At 60.0% G+C, this 18,961-nt stretch overlaps 1 protein-coding gene across 1 annotated transcript in view; it reads left to right on the top strand.

Moving 5' to 3' along the window:
* LHPP (phospholysine phosphohistidine inorganic pyrophosphate phosphatase) overlaps positions 1–18,164 on the top strand; it is a 151,777-nt gene extending 133,613 nt beyond the window's left edge. Inside the window, exon 7 of the mRNA XM_012453399.2 lies at positions 17,404–18,164. Within this exon, the coding sequence (XP_012308822.2) occupies positions 17,404–17,500 (97 nt within the window). The 3' untranslated portion in view covers positions 17,501–18,164. The remainder of the gene's footprint in view (positions 1–17,403) is intronic.
* The last annotated feature ends 797 nt before the right edge of the window (positions 18,165–18,961 follow it).

Raw genomic sequence — 18,961 nt, 5'->3', positions numbered from 1 at the left:
TCCTGTTGTAACTATCTCCGCAATTCCTATGGCATTTTTCCTTCCATTCAGTAAACATTTTTTTTTTTTTTCCTCAAGACAGTCTCACTCTGTTGCCCAGGCTGGCGTGCGGTGGTGCAATCTCGGCTCACTGCAACCTCTGCCTCCCAGGTTCAAGCAACTCTCCTGCCTCAGCGTCCCGAGTAACTGGGATTACAGGCACCCACCACCATGCCCGGCTAATGTTTGTATTTTTAGTAGAGATGGGGTTTCACCATATTGGCCAGGCTGGTCTAGAAGTGACCTCAGGTGATCCACCCACCTTAGCCTCACAAAGTGCTAAGATTACAGGTGTGAGCCACCATCACTGGCCAAATTCAGTAAACTTTTACATTAAAAATATATTTATTTTTAATCAACAAATAATAATTGTCTCAGTGAAACTTCATGGAAAACTTTCCACATCCCAGGCTGTGGGTGGATCCCTTTAGAGCCGAGTCTCTGGGAAAGACTTCCAGGAGCGCGTGGAAGAGCATGGTCTTCCTGTGGATCTTAGCAGCAACATTCAGATCACCCACAGGGATGGTTAGTGTGTGCTGGGCCCTCACCCTGGGACCCTCACCAGGGAGCACAACCTCCCAAGTAGCTGGGACTACAGGCCTGTGCCACCACACCTGGCTAAGTTTTGTATTTTTAGTAGAGATGGGTTTCACCATGTCGGCCAAGCTAGTTTGGAACTCCTAATCTCAAGTGATGCGCCTGCCTCGGCCTCCCAAGTGCTGGGATTCCAGGCGTGAGCCGCCGCGCCCGGCCCCTTTGCTCTTCTGTTGTCTTCCGCCGTGATTGTGAGGCCTCCCCAGCCATGTGGAACTGTGAGTCCGTTAAACCTGTTTCCTTTATAAAGTACCCAGTCTCAGGTATGTCTGTATTAGTAGTGTGAAAACAGACTAATACACCATGTCATTTAATGAGACTGGGCCTGCCTCTTTCTGCTGGAATGACTCCTCCCCAGGTGAGGGCCTCTGGTCCCCTCTGCCATCACACTGGCCTTTGGAGTGACTTCTCCTGCTTGGGGGTGCTGAGCAGGGTTGTAAGGGTGGGCACTGGAGAGGGATGAGCCCCAGCTCTGTTCTTCCCCACCCACTGCAACCTGGGTGGGGGCATGAGGAGGGCACCCAGCAGGCTGCCAAGGGCAGGAGGAGGACTGCAATCTGGGCCCAGAACCCAGCTGTCCCCCAGGGAGCCACGGCAGGCACCTTCGAGTCTGCATGTATTGGAGATGGCCAGGGGTCTGCCCATGTGGGAAGAATGGCTTCTGACTCCCAGAGCCTGTGCCGGAGCCTTGGCTGCCACAGAAGGCCACGTGCGCCCCTCACACCCTGGCCCGTGCTGCTGGGAAGGCTGTCCCTCCTAAACAGTTTCTGTTTCTGTGTAACCTACAGGGATTCCATCTTTGCTTTGGCTCCTAGGGAACTCAAAGCTAAGTGTTTTCTTTACTCAAATTCCTAGGCCCCTGGTGTGGATACCTCCTTTCTTCCTTACTGCGGTTTCTGAGCCACCCCTCAAACTTCCTCTGGATCTGTCCTAGTACAGGCTCCGTCCTGCGGCATCCGTGGGCAATGTTTTATCACGAGGCTGGACCACGATGTATTCATCATTTCACTGTTGCTGGACCCTTGGGCGGTTTCTGGCTTGGGGTCCCTGTGAACAGAGCTGATCAGAAAAGGCCTGTCCATGGCTCTTGGTGGACGTAGCCTCATTTCATGCATGTGACTCTGGAGCGGGGCTGCGGGGTCCCGTGGTGTGCATGTGTTTCTGTGGGAGATTCTCGCCAAATGTTTGTCCAGCGTGCCCGATGTGTCATGATGCGCTCCCATCAGCCTCGTGTCAGTTCCCGAGTTCCCACGGCACTGTGCGTTCTCCAGCACACGGTGTGGCTGGACCTCTCCACACTGGCCGTTCAGGGGGGCGTGTAGTAGTGTCATTTCCTTCCTGAGGCGCCTGCATGAATCCCTTTAGGTGGACACATGCAGAGTGGGCCGACACCCGCAGAGGTCCCGTGTGAATCCCTGGAGAGCGTGGAGTTAGCGCAGCCACATCGCTAAGCAGGGGCCGAGCTTTTCTTGGAATGAGGGCTCTACACATTAGACCCTAAACAACACGGGTTGGGGGGCAGCCTGGCCCATGAGCAGGGGGCACCATGAAGCCGGGTGGGTGGTGGGGAGGCCTGACTGTCAGGGACCTGCTTCCCCACAAACAGGCCAGGACGGAGGCTGCAGGTGTGAGCCCTGCCCTGCCACTGTGTTGGTGAATATGAGGTGTCAGCTTGATTGGATTGAAAGAGGCCTGGATGGCTGGGCTGGTAAAGGGTGTTGCCAGAGGAGACTGACATTTGAGTCGGTGGACGGGGAGAGGGAGTCCCACCCTCCGTGTGGGTGGGCACCATCCCATCGGCTGCCCGCACGGCTGGAACAAAGCAGGTGGAGGGCGGTGGAGACTTCGTTTGCTGGGTCGTCTGGCATTCATCCGTCTCCCGTGCTGGATGTTTCCTGCTCTTGGACGTCAGACTCCAGGTTCTCCGACCTCTGGACTCTGGGACTTGCACCAGTGGTTTTCTGGGAACGCTTGGGCAGTGCCCGTCTCCCTGCTTTTGAGGCTTCTGGACTCGGACTGAGCCACTACCAGCTTCTCTCTTCCCCAGCTTGCATGCGGCCTATTGTGGACCCGCCTTGTGACGGTGTGAGCCAGTTCTCCTAATGAGCTCCCTTCACAGAGACATCCATCCCGTCAGTCCTGCCTAAGACAGCAGCGTAGTGCTCCAGGCAGGCCCCTCACCCGTCCCTCAGCTTCAGCTTCTTTGCCCGTTGGGCAGAACATGGGGGTCGCCGCCCAGGATAGCAAGTCCCCATCAGTGTCACTGCCACCTGTCAAAAAGATCCCCCAGCCTACCACTCGGGTCTGTGAGTGGTGGTGGTGATGACACTAGGCTCTGAAATAGTGGAGCTGAGTGACTCCAGCGTCCCCAGGACCAGCAGGGGCACACTGAGCCCTGGGAGAGGACGGCCCCACCTCTCTGCACCCCTGCTTTGTCCTGGGCCACCAGGCTAGACATGGGGCTTCTCCACCCCCACGTGGTTTGGCCTGAAAAGGAGAGGAGGTGGGGTGGCACTTCTGGGGCAGTTCAAGTGAGTGCCCCGCCCTGAGCCCAGCCTGTGCCCCTGGATGAGGGTGCGTGCAGAACTCTGGGGGATCTGGCTGTTGTAGTGCACATTGGGAGGGGCGGAGTCAGCTCTTTTAAATCTAAACACACACCAGGTGCTTAACATGTTTTTATCAAAATACTGTGAACAGCTGCAAGAAGCTCTTCTGCTTTGAGGCCCTGTGCCCAGGTCCATCCCTCTGCCAAAGTCTTTTAGGTGAGCCCTGCCGGCCACCTGCTGGCCTAGGCCCCAGCTTCTGGTGGGCCCTGGCCCAGGCTGCAGGCAGTTCCAAGCGCATGGCGGCAGGGCAGGCAGGGCTCCCCGCACCGGCTCTGAGCCTCCATTTGGTCAGCTGTAAGATGGGGCGAGGCACCCACTCCCCAGCTGCTGTGAAAACCAAGTGAGCAGAAGTGTGACAGCCCCTCACCAGGTCCCCAGGGAGAGGACTCTCTGTGACTGGCACTGCCAATAGTGTTCTAAGAGGAGTGTCCCATCAGCCTGGAGGGGACGTGGGCTGGCTCTGCACCCACAGGAGCTTCCCTTTCTCTGTCTCCGAGTCCAGGGTGGCCCCTTGCCACTGGTTCCCGGGCACAGCCACACAGGTGTCTCTGCAGGATCTGGGCGTCAGCTGTCCAGGGCCTGCTTGGCACTGAGGGCCAGGAGTGCGGCGCTCTGAGCCTGGTGGCCTGGCTGGGCGTGGCCTTGAGGTTCTCTTGAGAGCCCCATGGGGAAAGCCCCCTGGGGTGTTTGGGCATTGGACCTGCCCACCATCTCCTGAGATGGAGCCTGCTCTCCAGACAGTGAGGCTAATGTGAGTTCTGATGAGGCCAGGGCCAGTATGAGGACCTGCTGGGAGCGGCCCACCCACCTGTCCATCCATCCGTCCATCTATCTATCTGTCTCTGTTCACCTGTCTACCCCGATGCAGTTCCTGCCATCCATCTGTCCCCTGTCCATTCTTCCACCTGTCCACCCTGATGCAGGGCCTGCCATCCACCCTTCTCTTCTGTCCCCATCCATCCATCTCCATCCACCCATCCATCTATCTGTCCACTCGTCCATCCACCCATCCACTCACCCACCCATCCGTCCCCAGCCATCCATCCATCCATCCTTGCCCATCCGTTCATCCTTCCAACCATCCATTTGTCCGTCCCCATCCACCTGTCCAGCCACCACCCTGGTGAGCACCTGCCGTGGCCACCACCTGCATCATTTCCGTGAATCTCCACTGTAGCCCTAGGACGGGCTCTTCCCAGCCCTACTTTCAGGATGAGAGACGGGAGGCTCTGACTGGCTGTTTGGCCAGGGTCACACAGAGGTCAGGGCCAGCCCTTCCCATGGCCGAAGCCCAGGCCCCTCCGCCAGCCCCGCCTCCCGGTGTGCAGGTGGAGCAGCCAGGCTGTGGGAGCCCGAGTCCTCGAGTCATTGGAATTAGGGAGGCCTGGCTCTCAAAGCTTCCTGTAAACAAAAAAGGAGAAAAAGAGAAGCCACTTTTGCTGTCTGGACATCCTGTGGGCATCCTGGGGGATGTGATGGCCAACTGCTTGGGCTTGACTTGGGGTGCCGAGGAGCTGCATCTACGCTGTGGCCCTGAACCGGGTGTCATGCTCTGTGGACAGAGCCACCCACTCTGGGGGTGCTCCTCCCTGCCAGCCCCCATTCTGGAAGTTCCAGCTAGATCCCCAGGCCTGTGTCCCAGAGACCCTCCAGGTCTTCGTTCATTTAGCATGCATTTATTCAGGGGGTAGGATAGGTCCTGGAGACCACGGGGCAGGGATCTCTGAGTTGGGGCTTGTGGAGGGAGGCAGGTGAGAGGGTGTACCAGGCAGAGGAGGTGGCTGAGAAAGTCACCAGGTGAGGCAGCGGCAGGTGAGTGCTGGGGGGTGGGGAGGGGGGCAGCTGATGTGTAAGCAGGGGCCAGTCCAGGGCCCCCTGTGGGCCACATTAGGGAGACTGGGTCTGGCCCGGTTGCTAGTGGGGCCCCTTGGGGTGATGGGTTCCCCGACAGGCCTCCAGGACTCTGGCTGCTGGTTTGGCGCCGCCCTGGCTTCTGTGAGCTTTCATTTCCGTTACTGGCGCCTTCGGCTCTTCCTAGGCCCCTGCCCCGGAGCACTGATGCCCGCTTCACCGAACCACAGAGGGCTGCAGGTGGCCGGGGCAGGGTGGGGGGCTTGCCGCGTAGGGCTCAGCTTCGCTGGCCATAAACAGGGCTGGCCTGATTTGGGTGTTGGCCTGGGTGGGGTGGCCAGCATGCTCTCACCTCCCAGTCTGGATGTGGGAGAGGGTGTTCCATCCAGGGAGTTAGTCTCCAGAAGGCAGTTCTCTGTACCGGTACTGCAGCCTAGGTGTCCGGGGTCTCAAGCAGCGGGGCCTCCCCCAAGGAGGTGAAGTACATGTGGCCCCTTGTGCTGGAGCTGGGCTCTAGGGAGGACCAGAAGGGTGAAGTCAGGCCAGGGTACCAAGGCCTTGAGCCCCAGGGGCCTGCCTGTCTGCCCATCACCCCTCCAGTCATGGGGAGGGACTACCCCGCAGCCCATATTTCTAGGAGGGTCGGGGCTCACAGGGAGCCACAGTCCCCAGTGGTTAGGAGGAAGGAGGCTGCCTGCCTATCCACTCAGGTAGTTGGCTGACTGCTCCTGTGCCCAGTACGAGCCAAGGCCATGAGGCCACCAACGGAATGTCCCTGATTTCAGGGATCTCAGTGTGGAGTGGGCAGCACACAGGTAACCAAAAGATTCTAGAGACCGATGTGTGCTGTGACGGGGTCCACACAGTTGCCGTGGAGTGCAGAGCGGGCACCGAACTGAGGAGGTGAGGGTTGGAGGAAGGCTTCAGGGAAGACAAGGAGGTGACTCGCTCCCGGGGAATGGGTCTCAGGTAGCCAAAGCTTTAGGGCCGGGCAGCAGACTCAGAGACACCTCAGGGCAGGGGGAAGTGAGCTAGAGTGACGCGTGCCTGGTGTGGGAATGGGGAGACGTGGGAGAATGGTGGGAAGCGTGGCAGCCGGGCGCGCCTTGCCCCTTCCAAGGGGACAGCTGCCACATCACACGCTGCGGCACAATGCTGCCCGTGGCTTGTCCACCCATACTGGGGTCTTCAGATTTTCTCAAGAAGCCAGATTTCCAGCTTCTGGTTTTGAAAAGCTCTGGTTTTGTGCGCTTGACCGGGGCCTTATGTGTACGTGAATCGGGTGAAGACAGGTGGGTGGTAGCAGCTGCCCCACACTCCAGCCAGGGTCGGGGATTCAAGGGACCACATCTGCCACGTGAGGGAGTCTCTGGAGACCACCGTACGCTGCTGGGCAGCCAAGCATCACCGCGTCCCACGTCTGCCCTCGGCCTCAGTCACTGGGGCGGTGAGGACCGCGCAGGAAATAGCTGGCGCCACGGTGTCAGTTCTGGTTGACAGGGTGCCACCTGGCTAAACCCAGCCGTAAATAAGCCCCATTTCCTCCCTGTGGACAGGGACTGGCGGGTTCCAAAGTTCGCAGCAAAAGCCCTTCCCCGCCAGGCTCCAGCTTGGGAGCCTAAAGCCTTGCCCAGGCCCCCCTGCCCTCTGGCTGGCTTGCCTCACACACCCTTGCCTCAGCCCTGGCCCCTGGGTCCTGTTGACCATCAGGCGGCAGATCCCAAGGAACGCAGGCATCTGGGTTGCCCCATGCAGAGCACCAGCCATGGGGAGGCTGTGGGCTGCCAGCCCCACGTGCACTCCCAGCATGCACCTTTCCTCTTCTCCAGGTCCCCGTCGGCCTCCACGCAGGCTGCCCCTCCACTGCCTCTTCTTAGCACCCTGGCTCCATCTGGGGGTGGCTGGGAGGGGAGACCCCTACCCACAGGTCTCCAGGTCTGGCCAGAGCCAACCAGCCTATCAGAGACCCCCAGATGCAGGCTATGCCCATGTGCCCAGGGAGGAATCACTAATGTGAGCCCAGATTTCCATTCTTGTGGGAGGGAGACCAACTGGGTTGAAACCCCAGCTCGCTGCCTCTGGCTGTGACTTTGGGCGTAGCCCTTCCTCTCTGGGGTCTGTCTCCTTATCTCAGAGAAGTGGATCACAGTACGCACCCCACGGCGTGCTGTGCAGAGCACGTGGAGATGCCGCCCACAGCTGGCCTGCTGCAGAGGTGTGGGCCGATTGTGGTATTGCTGATGTTGTGGCGGCCATGCGTCTGCTAGCTAGAGCAGTCTCACCTGCACCCCAGGGCCTGCCCACTGGCTGGTGAGAGCTCTGGGTTGCAGGCGGCAGGCAAGGCCTATTTCCAGTGAGTCTGGGGCTCTCGGGGATGTGTGAGACCTTGGGCAAGGCCCTTCTGTGCCTCAGTTTACCCACCAGGGCTCACAGCCCAGTGAGTGCCTCCTTCTGCGAGGAGAGACTCTTGTACTTACTAGCTAGAAGACAGGTCAGCAGAGGCAGGCTCTGGGTACCACCCACTGGAAGGAAAGGGGGTTCAGTTAGGCAGCACTGCCCTCACAATGGAAGAAAATTGTGGTTCAGCTAGCCCAGCCCTGCCCCCACCCCAGCTCTTCACACATCCACATGGGGGTGTCAAACCACCAGGACACTATAGGGACCCAAGGCCGAGGGGCAGGAGACGGTGCAGCCCTCTCCTATCGCTGGGTTGCACCTGCCCACACACGTGCACACAGGGAAGGTGTGTCTCTCGGCTGGGGGCACAGGACCCCACCTCACTCTTAGCTCTGAGACATCCTTGACAGACCTCCTGGACAGGTGGGGCAGGGTGGGCGTGGCCAGCTACAGCCCCTGGGAGGGGCACTGGGGCTGGGCCAGGCCGGGGCAGGACAGAGTTGGGAAATCCAGGCCTCTCACCATTGCCCTGGCTGTCTTTGTACGAAGTGCCACCTGGGGGCTGCAGCCTGGCCGGACATCTGCAGTGCCCTCATGCCCAGCCTCTGTGGGTGTCTGGCTCACCCTAGGTGGGGGGAAGGACGGGCATGAGTGGTTTGGGCTGGGCAAGCTCAGCCAGGGTGCACAACTTTCCCAGTCACACACAGATGCTATGGGTAGGGGCTCCGGGGGACAGGTCACCTCCTCCCACCCCACCCCTCCTGGTTGCAGAGGAGCAGATGGCCAGATAGATGGGGGACCAGCACGTGGTCCCCCCAAGCCGGCCACTGCTCTGCTCTTGGCTGGGCCAGTGGGAAAGGGAGCATGGCACCTCCAAGGGAGGGCCCAGTGGGGGAAGTGTGTCCCCATCCCTGCTCCTGGCCACAGGGCTGAGGGCCCCAGAGAGGCCCAGGGCGAGGACTCCTTCAGGCCTGGGTTTTTATTTGGATTTCTTTTTTCTGCCAAGTGGCTTTGAGGTAGCCCAAGAAGCTCCCGCATGTGTGAGCGGGGGGTGGGGGGGCAAGGGGAGGGCAGGTCTCCAGGATGGGAGCCTCCCTGCAGTCCTTGCCGTGGAGCTGGCATGTGGCCTGACCCTCTGGTCCCTCCAGACTGGTCTTCCCACCTGGACCCAGCTGGCCTCCGTGGCAGGAGATGCCCTGGGCTACAGGGTCCCCAGGCTGACTCACAGCAGTCCCCAGGCCTGTGGGAAGAGCCAGGCTGAGGCTGAGCAGTCCCCGAGTGAGGCGAGGCAGCTGACGCTGGAGCCTGTGTCCCCAGCACCTTCTGAGGTCCGGGCACCATGTGATCTCTGCAAGCAGCCACCAGGTCAGAGTCCTGTGTCCCTCTTGGGCCGGAGGCCTCGGCTGGATGCACAGGCTCCATGGGAAGGAGCTCCTGGCTCGGGTTTCTTTGTAAGCAGCAGGACACGGCACCTTTCTAGAGGTACCTGGGTCTGGACATGTCACAGCCCCCGAAACACTTCCAGAACCTAGGCCCAGTGATAGCCCAGGGAACAGAGGGGTTGGAGCAGCCTGCCTGAGATCTGTGACCATGTCCACCCCGCCGCCGACCCCCGGCCCTGCCACCCCGTAAGGAGGTCACTGACCCTCGGGCATCTGCCAGGAGCCCAGCTCAGGCCAGGTCACGGGTGGCATGTGGGTTGTTCTCCCCCATCACCGGGCCCCAGCAAGCTGCTGTCCTGAGGGTGGCCGTGCTGAGGCAGCACGTGGACAGCAGGGAACCCCGTGGGCACAGGCCTAGTGTCTGTGCTGCGCTGCTGCAGGCATCTGATAATCAGCCTTCAGAGAAGCTGCGATGTGCAGGTGGAGGCAGGCCTCCCAGCCACATCCTCCCGGCACTTGCCAGGGCCAGGCTCTGGTGAACACCCTTCTAGAAACAACCCCCCAGGCCCCAGGGCTCTTGGGCTCCTGGGGTTCCGACGGAGGCTGCCCCATGCCCGGCCTTGCCACCTCCACCTCATGAATCGGCAGCCTCTTCATTCTGCAAGCCTGTCAGCACGGCCGAGCTGACGTCACCCTCTGATGCCAATGCTCGGATCCCTGAGTTCACTGGGCAGTCGCCCCCAGCACCTGGCTCTCAGTTACTGCCTTTCCAAAGCAACTGGGGACGGGGAACGTGGCCCTCCACGGGCAGGCAGCTGTTGCGGCCTCCAGTTGTGAGAGCCTCTTCCCCACCCTGCCCCTGCCCGTGACCCTGTAGGGTGGGAGCCCCAGGCAGGGCAGGACCCTCGAGCCCCTCTGGGAGAGGCCGCCGTCTCCCCTTGGTCAATGTTGCCCAGGAGGCGGTGCTGGCCTGCATGTGCCCTGGAGATAGTGGCAGGGAGACCGCCCTCATGAGGCTTGTTTGCTGGGGTCTGGCCACCATTTCCTTCGATTGAGACTGTCCCTATGAAGCTGGCCAGGCACAGAACCGCCTTGTTTTCTGCCTCTCACTCACTCATTCCCTGCTTTCAACTCACAGGGCATGGGGGAGGAATCGCCTGGCCCAGCTGGGGTCCTTTGTTCACTCATTTGGTGGAGACTTCCTGGGTGCCTGCTCTGGGCCAGGCCTGTGGTTGCGGGGGGCAGCACCGAGTGCAGGAAACCTGGCCTGTCCCTCCAGGAAGCGAAGTCAGCGCCATCACCTGCAGGTGAAGCGGCACAGCACCACCCAGCTGTGGTGGCGTGGGGTGGTGTGGGGGGCACATTCTGCAGAAGAGACAGCAACTTGCCCAGTGAAAGGAACATAGATTGGAGATGGGGACAAGTGAGTAGGGTCTTGAAGCATGAGTAGGAGTTTGCAGGTGGAGCAGGTTTCAAGAGCATTCTAGGGCATAGCATGGGCAGTGGCAGGGAGAGCTGGGACGTCTGTGGAGCGGCGGCCCAGGCACTGAGTGGCTAGCATGGGAAGGGAGGTCCGCAGGTAAGGCCCAGGCAGGATGGACTCGTCTGCCATGCTGAGGAACTGGGCTATGACGTGGACAGTAGGGAGCCACAGCAGTTTACAGGGGGAGGCGGGAGCAGGTGAGCATTTGGGGAAGCTACTCTGGCTGCAAAAGAGACGAGAGGGGGCCAGGCTGGATGGACAAGCCAGTGGAGGGGGAGGAGGAAAGGAAGAGGGTTTAGCAGAAGACCTCCTGTCCCCAAGGGGCCCAAGGGGCCCAGGTCACCCTGTGGGGCCTGAGGAAGCCATGTGAGCTCCAGGCCAGCCTCCTGGTCATTCTGCCCACACACTTCACTGCCATGTCCCTCCACTTCCACCTCCGAAACGGACTGTAGGACCCACCTGCAGGGTGCTGCGCAAGGATGGGGGAGGTACCTGGAGGGCGCCCCACACCGGAAGCAGGTCCTCAGCCAGAGACACCCAAATGCAGCCCAAGGGAGGCCACACCCAGGAGAGGAGAGCCCACAGCCACTCGGTGCACCTGGAGACATCTCCCACTGACTCCACCTCCCAGCCAGGCCCCGAGGGCCGGGCACTCTGGCTTGGAGAGGAAGCCGCCTGCAAAGGCCTGGTGTCTCCACGCCATTCTCAGGACAGCAGCAGGGACAATGGATGGGAGTGGTGCTCGCTTTCATGTCCGTTTCTGGAAACGTCCCCACTCAGTTCTGCCAACCCCTCCCCCCTCTCCCATCAGTGCCCTGACTCCAGGCCCTTTTCTTTCCTTCCCAGCAGTGATGAGAACCGTCAGTGTGGACCTGGCCTGTGAAACCTGGAGGGCAGAGGGTGGGGGTGGGATGGGGGCAGGAGCCAGCGCCAGTGTGGGCTGCAGAGTCCCCAGGTGCAGGGGAAATGCCAGGTTCATGTTCAGTCTCGCCCCGTTTCATCTCAGTTTCATCTCAGAGTGGCCCCTGGAGCCAGGCCCCCTGCCACTTTACAGATGAGGAACCCGAGGCTCAGGGAGGTAAAGAGACGTGCCCTGGGCCATGCAGTTCACTGGGGACAGAGCAGGGTGCTCACCTGTGTGAGGGCCTGGGCTGGGCCTGGGGCAGAGGAGGAGTAGTGCTGGGACCCCCACAGGGAGCCCTCAGCCAGGGAAGGGCAGAGGGGCTTACGCAGGCCCACACGGCCTGGACACAGAACCCCGGGGCAGCCCCGGCCCGAGCGACGCCTCCCTGCCTGGTGAAGACCTGTGCCCTGCACATGGTGTGCTCTCTGTTCCTGCGTCCCGGGCCTGTCACCTCCGTGTGTCTGTCTCTACCCACCTGCCCTCTCCGCCCTCCTTTTCTGTTTCTTTTCTCTCCCTGTTTCTGCCTGTCTTGCAGTCCCTCCTGTCCCTGCCCTCCCTCCCTCCGTGTGTGGCCGTGTTCCTGTCTCTCTTCCTCCTCCGGCTCTGTCCCCACCACCAAGGGCGCACTTTTGCTGGGCTTCTTGATTCAGCTTTTGTGCCATGGCATCCTGAGGCCCGTAGGTCACAGGGCACTGGCCAGTGTGGGGCAGGGATGACTCTGGCACAGGCCGTTGGACCAGGCAGAGCGGCTTCAGGGGTTTGGGGCCAGCAGGCCAGGAACGGTCCCCTTCCGCCTACCCCAACTCCCTGGGAGCCGCAGCCCACAGCAGCGTCACGTCATTAAGACATAAAAGTCCACGATTTCTGCTGCGTGTGGGGAAACACTGGCCGGGTGCTAATGCAATCCTTTCTTTTAGTGGATTCTTGAATTTAAATATGTAATTAAACATAATTAGCCATGGACACCATTTGGCTAGGTACGTGCACCGAGTGGGGCTGGCTGGATTCTCATTACAAAGCCTCGGGGCTGGTTTCCTTTGCCTGGACAGTAAGCCTGGCTCGGGAGGTGCCCAAGGAGGGGGTCCTGGGGGCCAGTCCCCAGGGGGCTTGGATGATGAATTGTGGGCAGTGTTTGCTGGAAAAATGTTTGTTCCGCTTTGGGCAACGAGGAGCCCAGACCTCTCCCCGCCATGGGGAGAGACGTTGGGAATCAGATGGGAGCTGGCTGAGAGAACTGGTACCGGCGAGGCCTCAGCGCTGGACTCCTTGTGTAGTGTGGCTGGGCACACTCGGTGGCAGCGAGCAGGCTTCCGAGCTCATCTTCCCAGACCCCGGGGGAGCCCAGGCCATGCACACAGGCCAGGCAGAGGTGAGCCCAGGGAGGCGTGGTGCCACAGGGGCAGAGCCGTGGCGCAGGAGCGAGCCTGCAGGCACCCTCCCTAGTGCCAGGCCTGCTGGGACTCCAGGCTGTTGGGACGTCCCCTAGGATCCTGCTTGCAGCCTTCCTGACCCCCCCACTCCAGAGCCTGTGGTGGGCTCACCCTGTCCCCACTTACCTCACCCTGTCCTCGCTGTACCGCACACACCAGGGTGTGTCCATCCGCCTGCCTGCCTGTCCCCACCACCCAGCCTGTGTGCCCAGGGGAAGGCTTAAGGCCGGTCACAAGCCACCTCCCTGGCCGACCCAGCCCCAGCCCACGGTGCATTCCCCAGACAGCATTGCTGAGTTCCTGATTTTAGCCACAACAGCGCCCACGCCTGCGCCCACGCCTGCACCAACCAACCTGTTCTTGCTACGAATGTCGGCTCCTGCCCTCCTGACGGGGGCCCGTGGCGCATGCTATTATGACCTCAGTCTAGAGGTGGGGACGCCAAGGCATAGGGGCCTCAGGAAGTTGCCTGAGGCCACGTGGCTGGTAGGGGACTCAAGGCACAGATGAAGAAACTGAGGCCGAGAGGTATTTTGCCAGGGGGCTGATCTGATCTACTGAGCCGGCCAGCTGATCTGGTGCTGTCTCTGTCTCAGTCAGGGGGCCCCTCCTGCCCACCTGCCCACCCACCCTGCCGTACCCTCGGCCAGGGCCAGCACAGTCTCAGAGGTGGAGCTGCCGAGGGGAGCAGCACTTCCCCTCTGGCATCTGTCCTCCAAGAGGGACCCGAGTAAGAAGGGGAGCGTCAGCAGCCTTGAGGGGACCTTGTACCCCTGCCCACCCTTTGTTCTGTACCAGGGCACGGTGTATCTGCACAGTCTGGAGCCAGGCGTGGCTGGCAGCCCCAGGAAACCGGGACCGGCCCTGCCCAGCCCAGAGCCACCGCATCCCCTGCAGCAGCGGGCGAGGGGCACTTGAGTGGAAGCACTGGCTCCCAAGAGCAAGAACTTGTTCCCAGGAGGGCCTGTCCGGAGACCTGGGGTACAGCGGAGTGGGCAGGCCAGACCAGGGGCCAGATCCTTACCACTGCAGACGCTGCAGGCTTCCATGTGATCTCTTTTGGGTATTATTCTCTTCTTTTTACGTCCCTTAAAAAATATAAAAACAGGCCACAGGTAGGATTGGCCCTCTGGGCTACATAATAGCATCTGTGAGCATCGTATGTGGCTTTCTTTTTTTGAGACAGGGTCTCACTCTGTCACCCAGGCTGGAGTGCAGTGGTGTGATCACGGCTCACCACAGCTTCAACCTCCCAGGCTCAGGTAATGCTCCCGCCTCAGCCTCCTGAATAGCTGGGACTACAGGCGACTGCCACTACACCCGACTAATAATTTTTATATTTTTTGTAGAGATGGGGTTTCACCATGTTGCCCAGGCTGGTGTTGACCTCCTGGGCTCAAGCAATGTTCCTGCCTTAGCCTCTCAAGGTACGAGGATTACAGGCATGAGCTACCTACCACGCCCGGCCCATATGTGGCTTTTTAATTAAATCTTAGAAATAACATTAGTAAAGTGCTCTAAAAGTGAAGAGCAGGATGTTAGCCCCGCCCTGGCCAAGATCTAGAACATTCCTGGCACCCCATTCACCATTCCGTGAGGAAACCGCCATCCCACCCTCTGTCACTAGCCTGCCCTTGCCAGCTCTGGAGCTGTCTGTGGATCGGCCACGCCTTGTGTGTTCCTCACGTGGCTTAGGTTGCTCTTTTCAGGTCTGGGGCTCCCACGTTGCCGTGCGGCGGGAGCTCACCCCAGGCTGAGCCACTGCGGAGCGTTCCAGCGTGCAATTCTGCCACCGTCTGTTTTCCCATCCTCCCACTGGCAGGCATTTGTCCAGTGTTTGACTTCTGCTATTGCAACTAAAGCTGTGTGGAACATTCTAGTATGTGCCTTTGGTGAATGTGCAGACGCATTTCTGCCGAGTACATACCTAGGAGTGGGACTGCAGGTTGTTAGGGGATATCGGCACGCAGTTTTCCAAAGTGGCCCATACCACAGAAGACCTTGTGACGGTGCCCAGAACAGATTTCAGCACCGATGTGGCATCATGCCCGTCTTCAGTGCCACCTTTCCTAAAGCGTGGACACCCTATGCCATCACAGAACGCACAGAATGGCATGAACAGAACGAGGCCTCTAGAGCCCCGAGACTGACATGAGCTGTTCTTTGTTCTTGCCTGGGGTTCTGATGAAGCGGGAGAGGTGCAGGGAAGGGTGGGAGTGAGGGTGAAGGTGTGGGTGAGGGTGCTAGAGTGGGCAAGGGTGCGGGTGAGGGTACAGGTGAGGGTGTGATTGAGGATGTGAATGAGGGTTGGGGTGCTGGTGGGGTTGCAGGTGCAGTCAAGGGTGCGGGTACAGATGGTGTGGGTGAGGGCATGGGTGGGGGTGAGGACGGGGGTGTGGGTGAGGGTATGGGTGGGAGTTCAGGTGAGGGTGAGGATGGGGATGTGGGTGAGGGTTCGGGTGTGGGTGAGGACAGGGGTGTGGGTGAGGGTTCGGATGTGGGTGAGGACGGGGGTGTGGGTGAGGGTTCAGGTGTGGGTGAGGACGGGGGTGCGGGTGAGGGTTCGGGTGTGGGTGAGGGTATGGGTGGGAGTTCAGGTGAGGGTGAGGACGGGGATGTGGGTGAGGGTTCGGGTGTGGGTGAGGATGGGGGTGTGGGTGAGGGTATGGGTGGGAGTTCAGGTGAGGGCGCCACACACTTGTTTGGTCCTTGTTTGGTCCCCAAGGCTCTTAGTTTGGTGTGTGTTCATTCAGGAGCAACAGAGCGACACTCACTGGTTCTGGCATCTGTGGGTGCCTCTGCTTGGAGTGGGTGCTGTCAGCCACCCTTTGCTGGAAGGGGCAGGAAGGTCCAGCAGTGGTGGAAGCTCTCGAAAGAACCAGGCTGGGAGTAGAACTCAGTCAGATCCCAGTTCTGCTCTCCCCAGTGTGACCTTCAGCTGGTCTCTGAACCTTTCTGAGCTGTTTCCTCACCTGTTCAAGATGGGGGAGGCCATTTCTTCCTTGGAGGGTGTAAGGAAGCGAGGGATGTGAGGCCTGAGTGCTGTGCTCGGAGACAGCAGGAGGGGAAGTGGCCGCAGCTCCGTACAAGTGGGTGGCCGAGCAAGGGGACAGGGTTCCCTTGGGACCTGGACAAGAGCCAAAAGGTGTACCCCCCAGTCACAGGGGAGACCACACTGCCCTCCTCTCCCAGGGACTGCCCCTGCGGCCCCATCCAGGTCCACAGCCTTAGCAGTCCCTGAGTGGAGGAGTAGCCTCCAGGCCACTGGGCTGAGAACCCTTAAAAGAAAAAGCCCTGCCCCTGACAGTCATTTTAGGGTAGAGAAAGCCCTTTGCAGAAAGCAAACGCTTTGAAAGGGACAACACAACTTTTAGATGTTGTGGGAACCAACTTCATGCACGTCCTCTTAGACCAGGGTGGCAGCTTCCAAGGCGGGGCGCACAGCTGGGAGGCTGCAGTTTCCCTGCTTCTCAGTGAGCTTGGGCCAGACCATGGGGTGATCCGAGCAACACTTCCCTCGGCAGTGGTAGGTTTGCAGACAGGCCGGTCCCCACTTCCTGCTAAGCTCCAGCAGCCCCTCTGTGGATGCAAGGCTGTGGGGAGGGGTCTTCTGGCTCACAGCCCCTACGATGAGGTGCCACTTCCTCAAATGACTGTCAAGATTCTGGGGTACAGGCTGCATGTGGTGGCTCTCTCCTGTAATCTCAGCACTTTGGGAGTCACTTGAGGTCAGGAGTTCGAGACTAGCCTGGCCAACATGGTGAAACCCTGTCTCTACTAAAAAAATAATACAAAAGTAGCCTGTAATCCCAGCTACTCACGAGCTGAGGCAGGAGAATCACTTGAATCCAGGAGGTGGAGGTTGCAGTGAGCCAAGATCGCATCACTGCAATCCAGCCTGGACAAGGGTTACACTTGGTCTCAAAAAAAAAAAAAAGAAAAGGCTCTGGGATGTCCCCATTAACTCACCTGACCTCTTCCTGTGGCTGGGGCTTTCCTCTCCCACACACTTGTCTACCCGTAGCCCCCGCCTGCCTTCAGGACTCATCCCACAGTCTTCCACAAAGTCGCCTGGCAGGGCCCAGAGGCTTCTATGCTGCCTCATGGAATCATTCCTGTGTCCTCAGCATCAGTGAGACCTCGGGAGATGCCTGGGGAGTGGCTGAAGGCTCTGGGGAGGTTCCTGCCCCCAGAATCCCAGCCAGAGGGCAGTTTACCCAGCAGCCCAGTGCCCCCTCTGTCGGGTGGATGAGGCCTCAAGGTAGGGCAGGCAGGAGCTCCGGGGCTCTCCCCCAGCAGTGCCCACAGTGCACATGTCCTGGGCTCCTCCCACCGGGCACTAGGCCAGGCCAGGGATGCAGGGTGAGCCCCCGGGGAGCCCAGAGCAGCGTACATTCACGTCCCCACCATCGAAGGTGAGATGCCTGTGCTGGAGACCCGAGGGCGCTGGGCCACTGTCACTGCGCCCAGAGGCTGAGCAGGCTCCCAATGGGAGACAGGTCTGGGGAGGTGTCCAGGTTGAGGGCACAGTCAGGAGGGGCCGTGTGTGCCTGAGTAGGGGACGGGGAAGAGGGGGATGGCCAGTGGTCACAGGTCAGGCTGCCTGGCAAGACCTGGTTTCCTCAAGCTGAGGCCAGGCCTGTGCTAGATGCTGGGTGGGTGTAGCTGTAGAGGGGTCAACATGGGGGCATGGACTAACCTCCACCATCCTCTCCAGGCCCAGTGACGAACACCATCCGGAAGTGAAGGCTGATGGGTACGTGGACAACCTCGCAGAGGCTGTGGACCTGCTGCTGCAGCACGTGGACAAGTGACTGGCCTCCTGGGAGAGCCCCACCTCCCCCCGCCCCAGTGCCCAGACCACCCAAGGCCCTGACAGCCCTGCCTTCTGCCTTCTGTCCTGCTTGGGCAGGCATATGTTCCCTACCTGGGTGGCCTGCTCCCGCTTGGGCCCTGACTTCAGCTCCCTGTAGTGAAGTCCAGGAGGGTGGGACAGACCTGTCAGGTCTCTGGGAATCTCCCAAATCCCGGAACTCACTCACTTACCATGTGCACCTGGTCCTTTAACCGCAGTAAACTCCACCTAACTGGACTCAGAGGCACTCGCCCACTGCCTCCTCCTCAGATCTCTGCATTTAAGTGAAGAGCCTGGAATAAACCAGGGGCCTCCTGTGCACAGATCTTGCAGCCCAGAACCACGTCAGCCTCCCTGCAACTGCCCAAGCACACTACCCACCACCCCACCCCCGAAATAGCGCCAGCCCGCTACTTTCTATCCCCACAGTCACCTTTGAGGACAGGGACCAGGGGCAGCTCCCGAGGGCACTGTGGAGGCTCCAGTGCCACAGCAAGAACTGCAGCCTGTGTCCAAGGCACACAGGGTACTTTCTGGAGCCACTGCTGGATGGACTTGAAGGTGTCATGCCTGCCATGTGCAGGAGGAAATTAACAGTTCAATAAACTCTGCCTTGACCAGCAGCCTCTGACTCAGGCTTTGACTGCTACGAAGAACTGGATGGGGGAGGCCACCAACAGGGTCTGGGCCACTGTCCCTGTCCTGCCTTATGCTTCAGCCACTGACTATCAGAGGGGCAAGGGACAAGGGTCCTGACACACCTTGCCTGCTGCAACCCCTTCACTTAGCAGATGGGGAAACTGAGGCCCAGAGGGGCCAGTGAGCTGCTTTTGGCCCCATCTGGAACAAGGCAGTCCAGGGCAAACTTTGGCGCTGCCCTCCCTAACGGAGCAGCCTGCAGCCTGGTGGTGGGTGGTGATAAGCTTTGCTTTCCCGACCAAGGGCGCAGCGGCCTTCCCACGGGGCCCCTGGGAGCAAGTTTCAGGTTTCAGAATCCATCAGCTGAACAGATAACTCGATTGCTCCAATTCTCCCCAAATCAGTTCAGAAGCTACTGCCAACCCTTGGGAGACCGCTGCTTCTGAGCGAAGCCAGGGGTCCCTGTAACAGCATTTCCATTACGTGAAGGCGGACGATGAGAAAGTGTGGGACCCGAGCCGGGGTGAGGGCAGCTTTAGGAAGGCCGGCCACTGTTCAGTCAGAATCAGGGGAAATGGTGACTGAGTATTTTCATCAAGACGAGAGGCCACCAGCCAGGCCGGTGTTACTTACTGGATCTGAGGGAGGGCCATTTGGCCCCTTTGCTGAGAACATGCGGATGGCTGGCCCCTCGATGGAGTCCCCGATCACAGCTGCTCAGGAGACCACACGGGACGTTCAGGTGGCGGCTGCAGTTCTGTGGCGGCCTGGAGGGGCTGTA

Source organism: Aotus nancymaae, unplaced genomic scaffold, assembly GCF_030222135.1.
Source record: "Aotus nancymaae isolate 86718 unplaced genomic scaffold, 86718_ANA_hifiasm-v0.15.2.pri h1tg000010l, whole genome shotgun sequence".
Taxonomy (NCBI): Eukaryota; Metazoa; Chordata; class Mammalia; order Primates; family Aotidae; genus Aotus; species Aotus nancymaae.
This window is presented reverse-complemented; position numbering and strand designations above follow the sequence as displayed.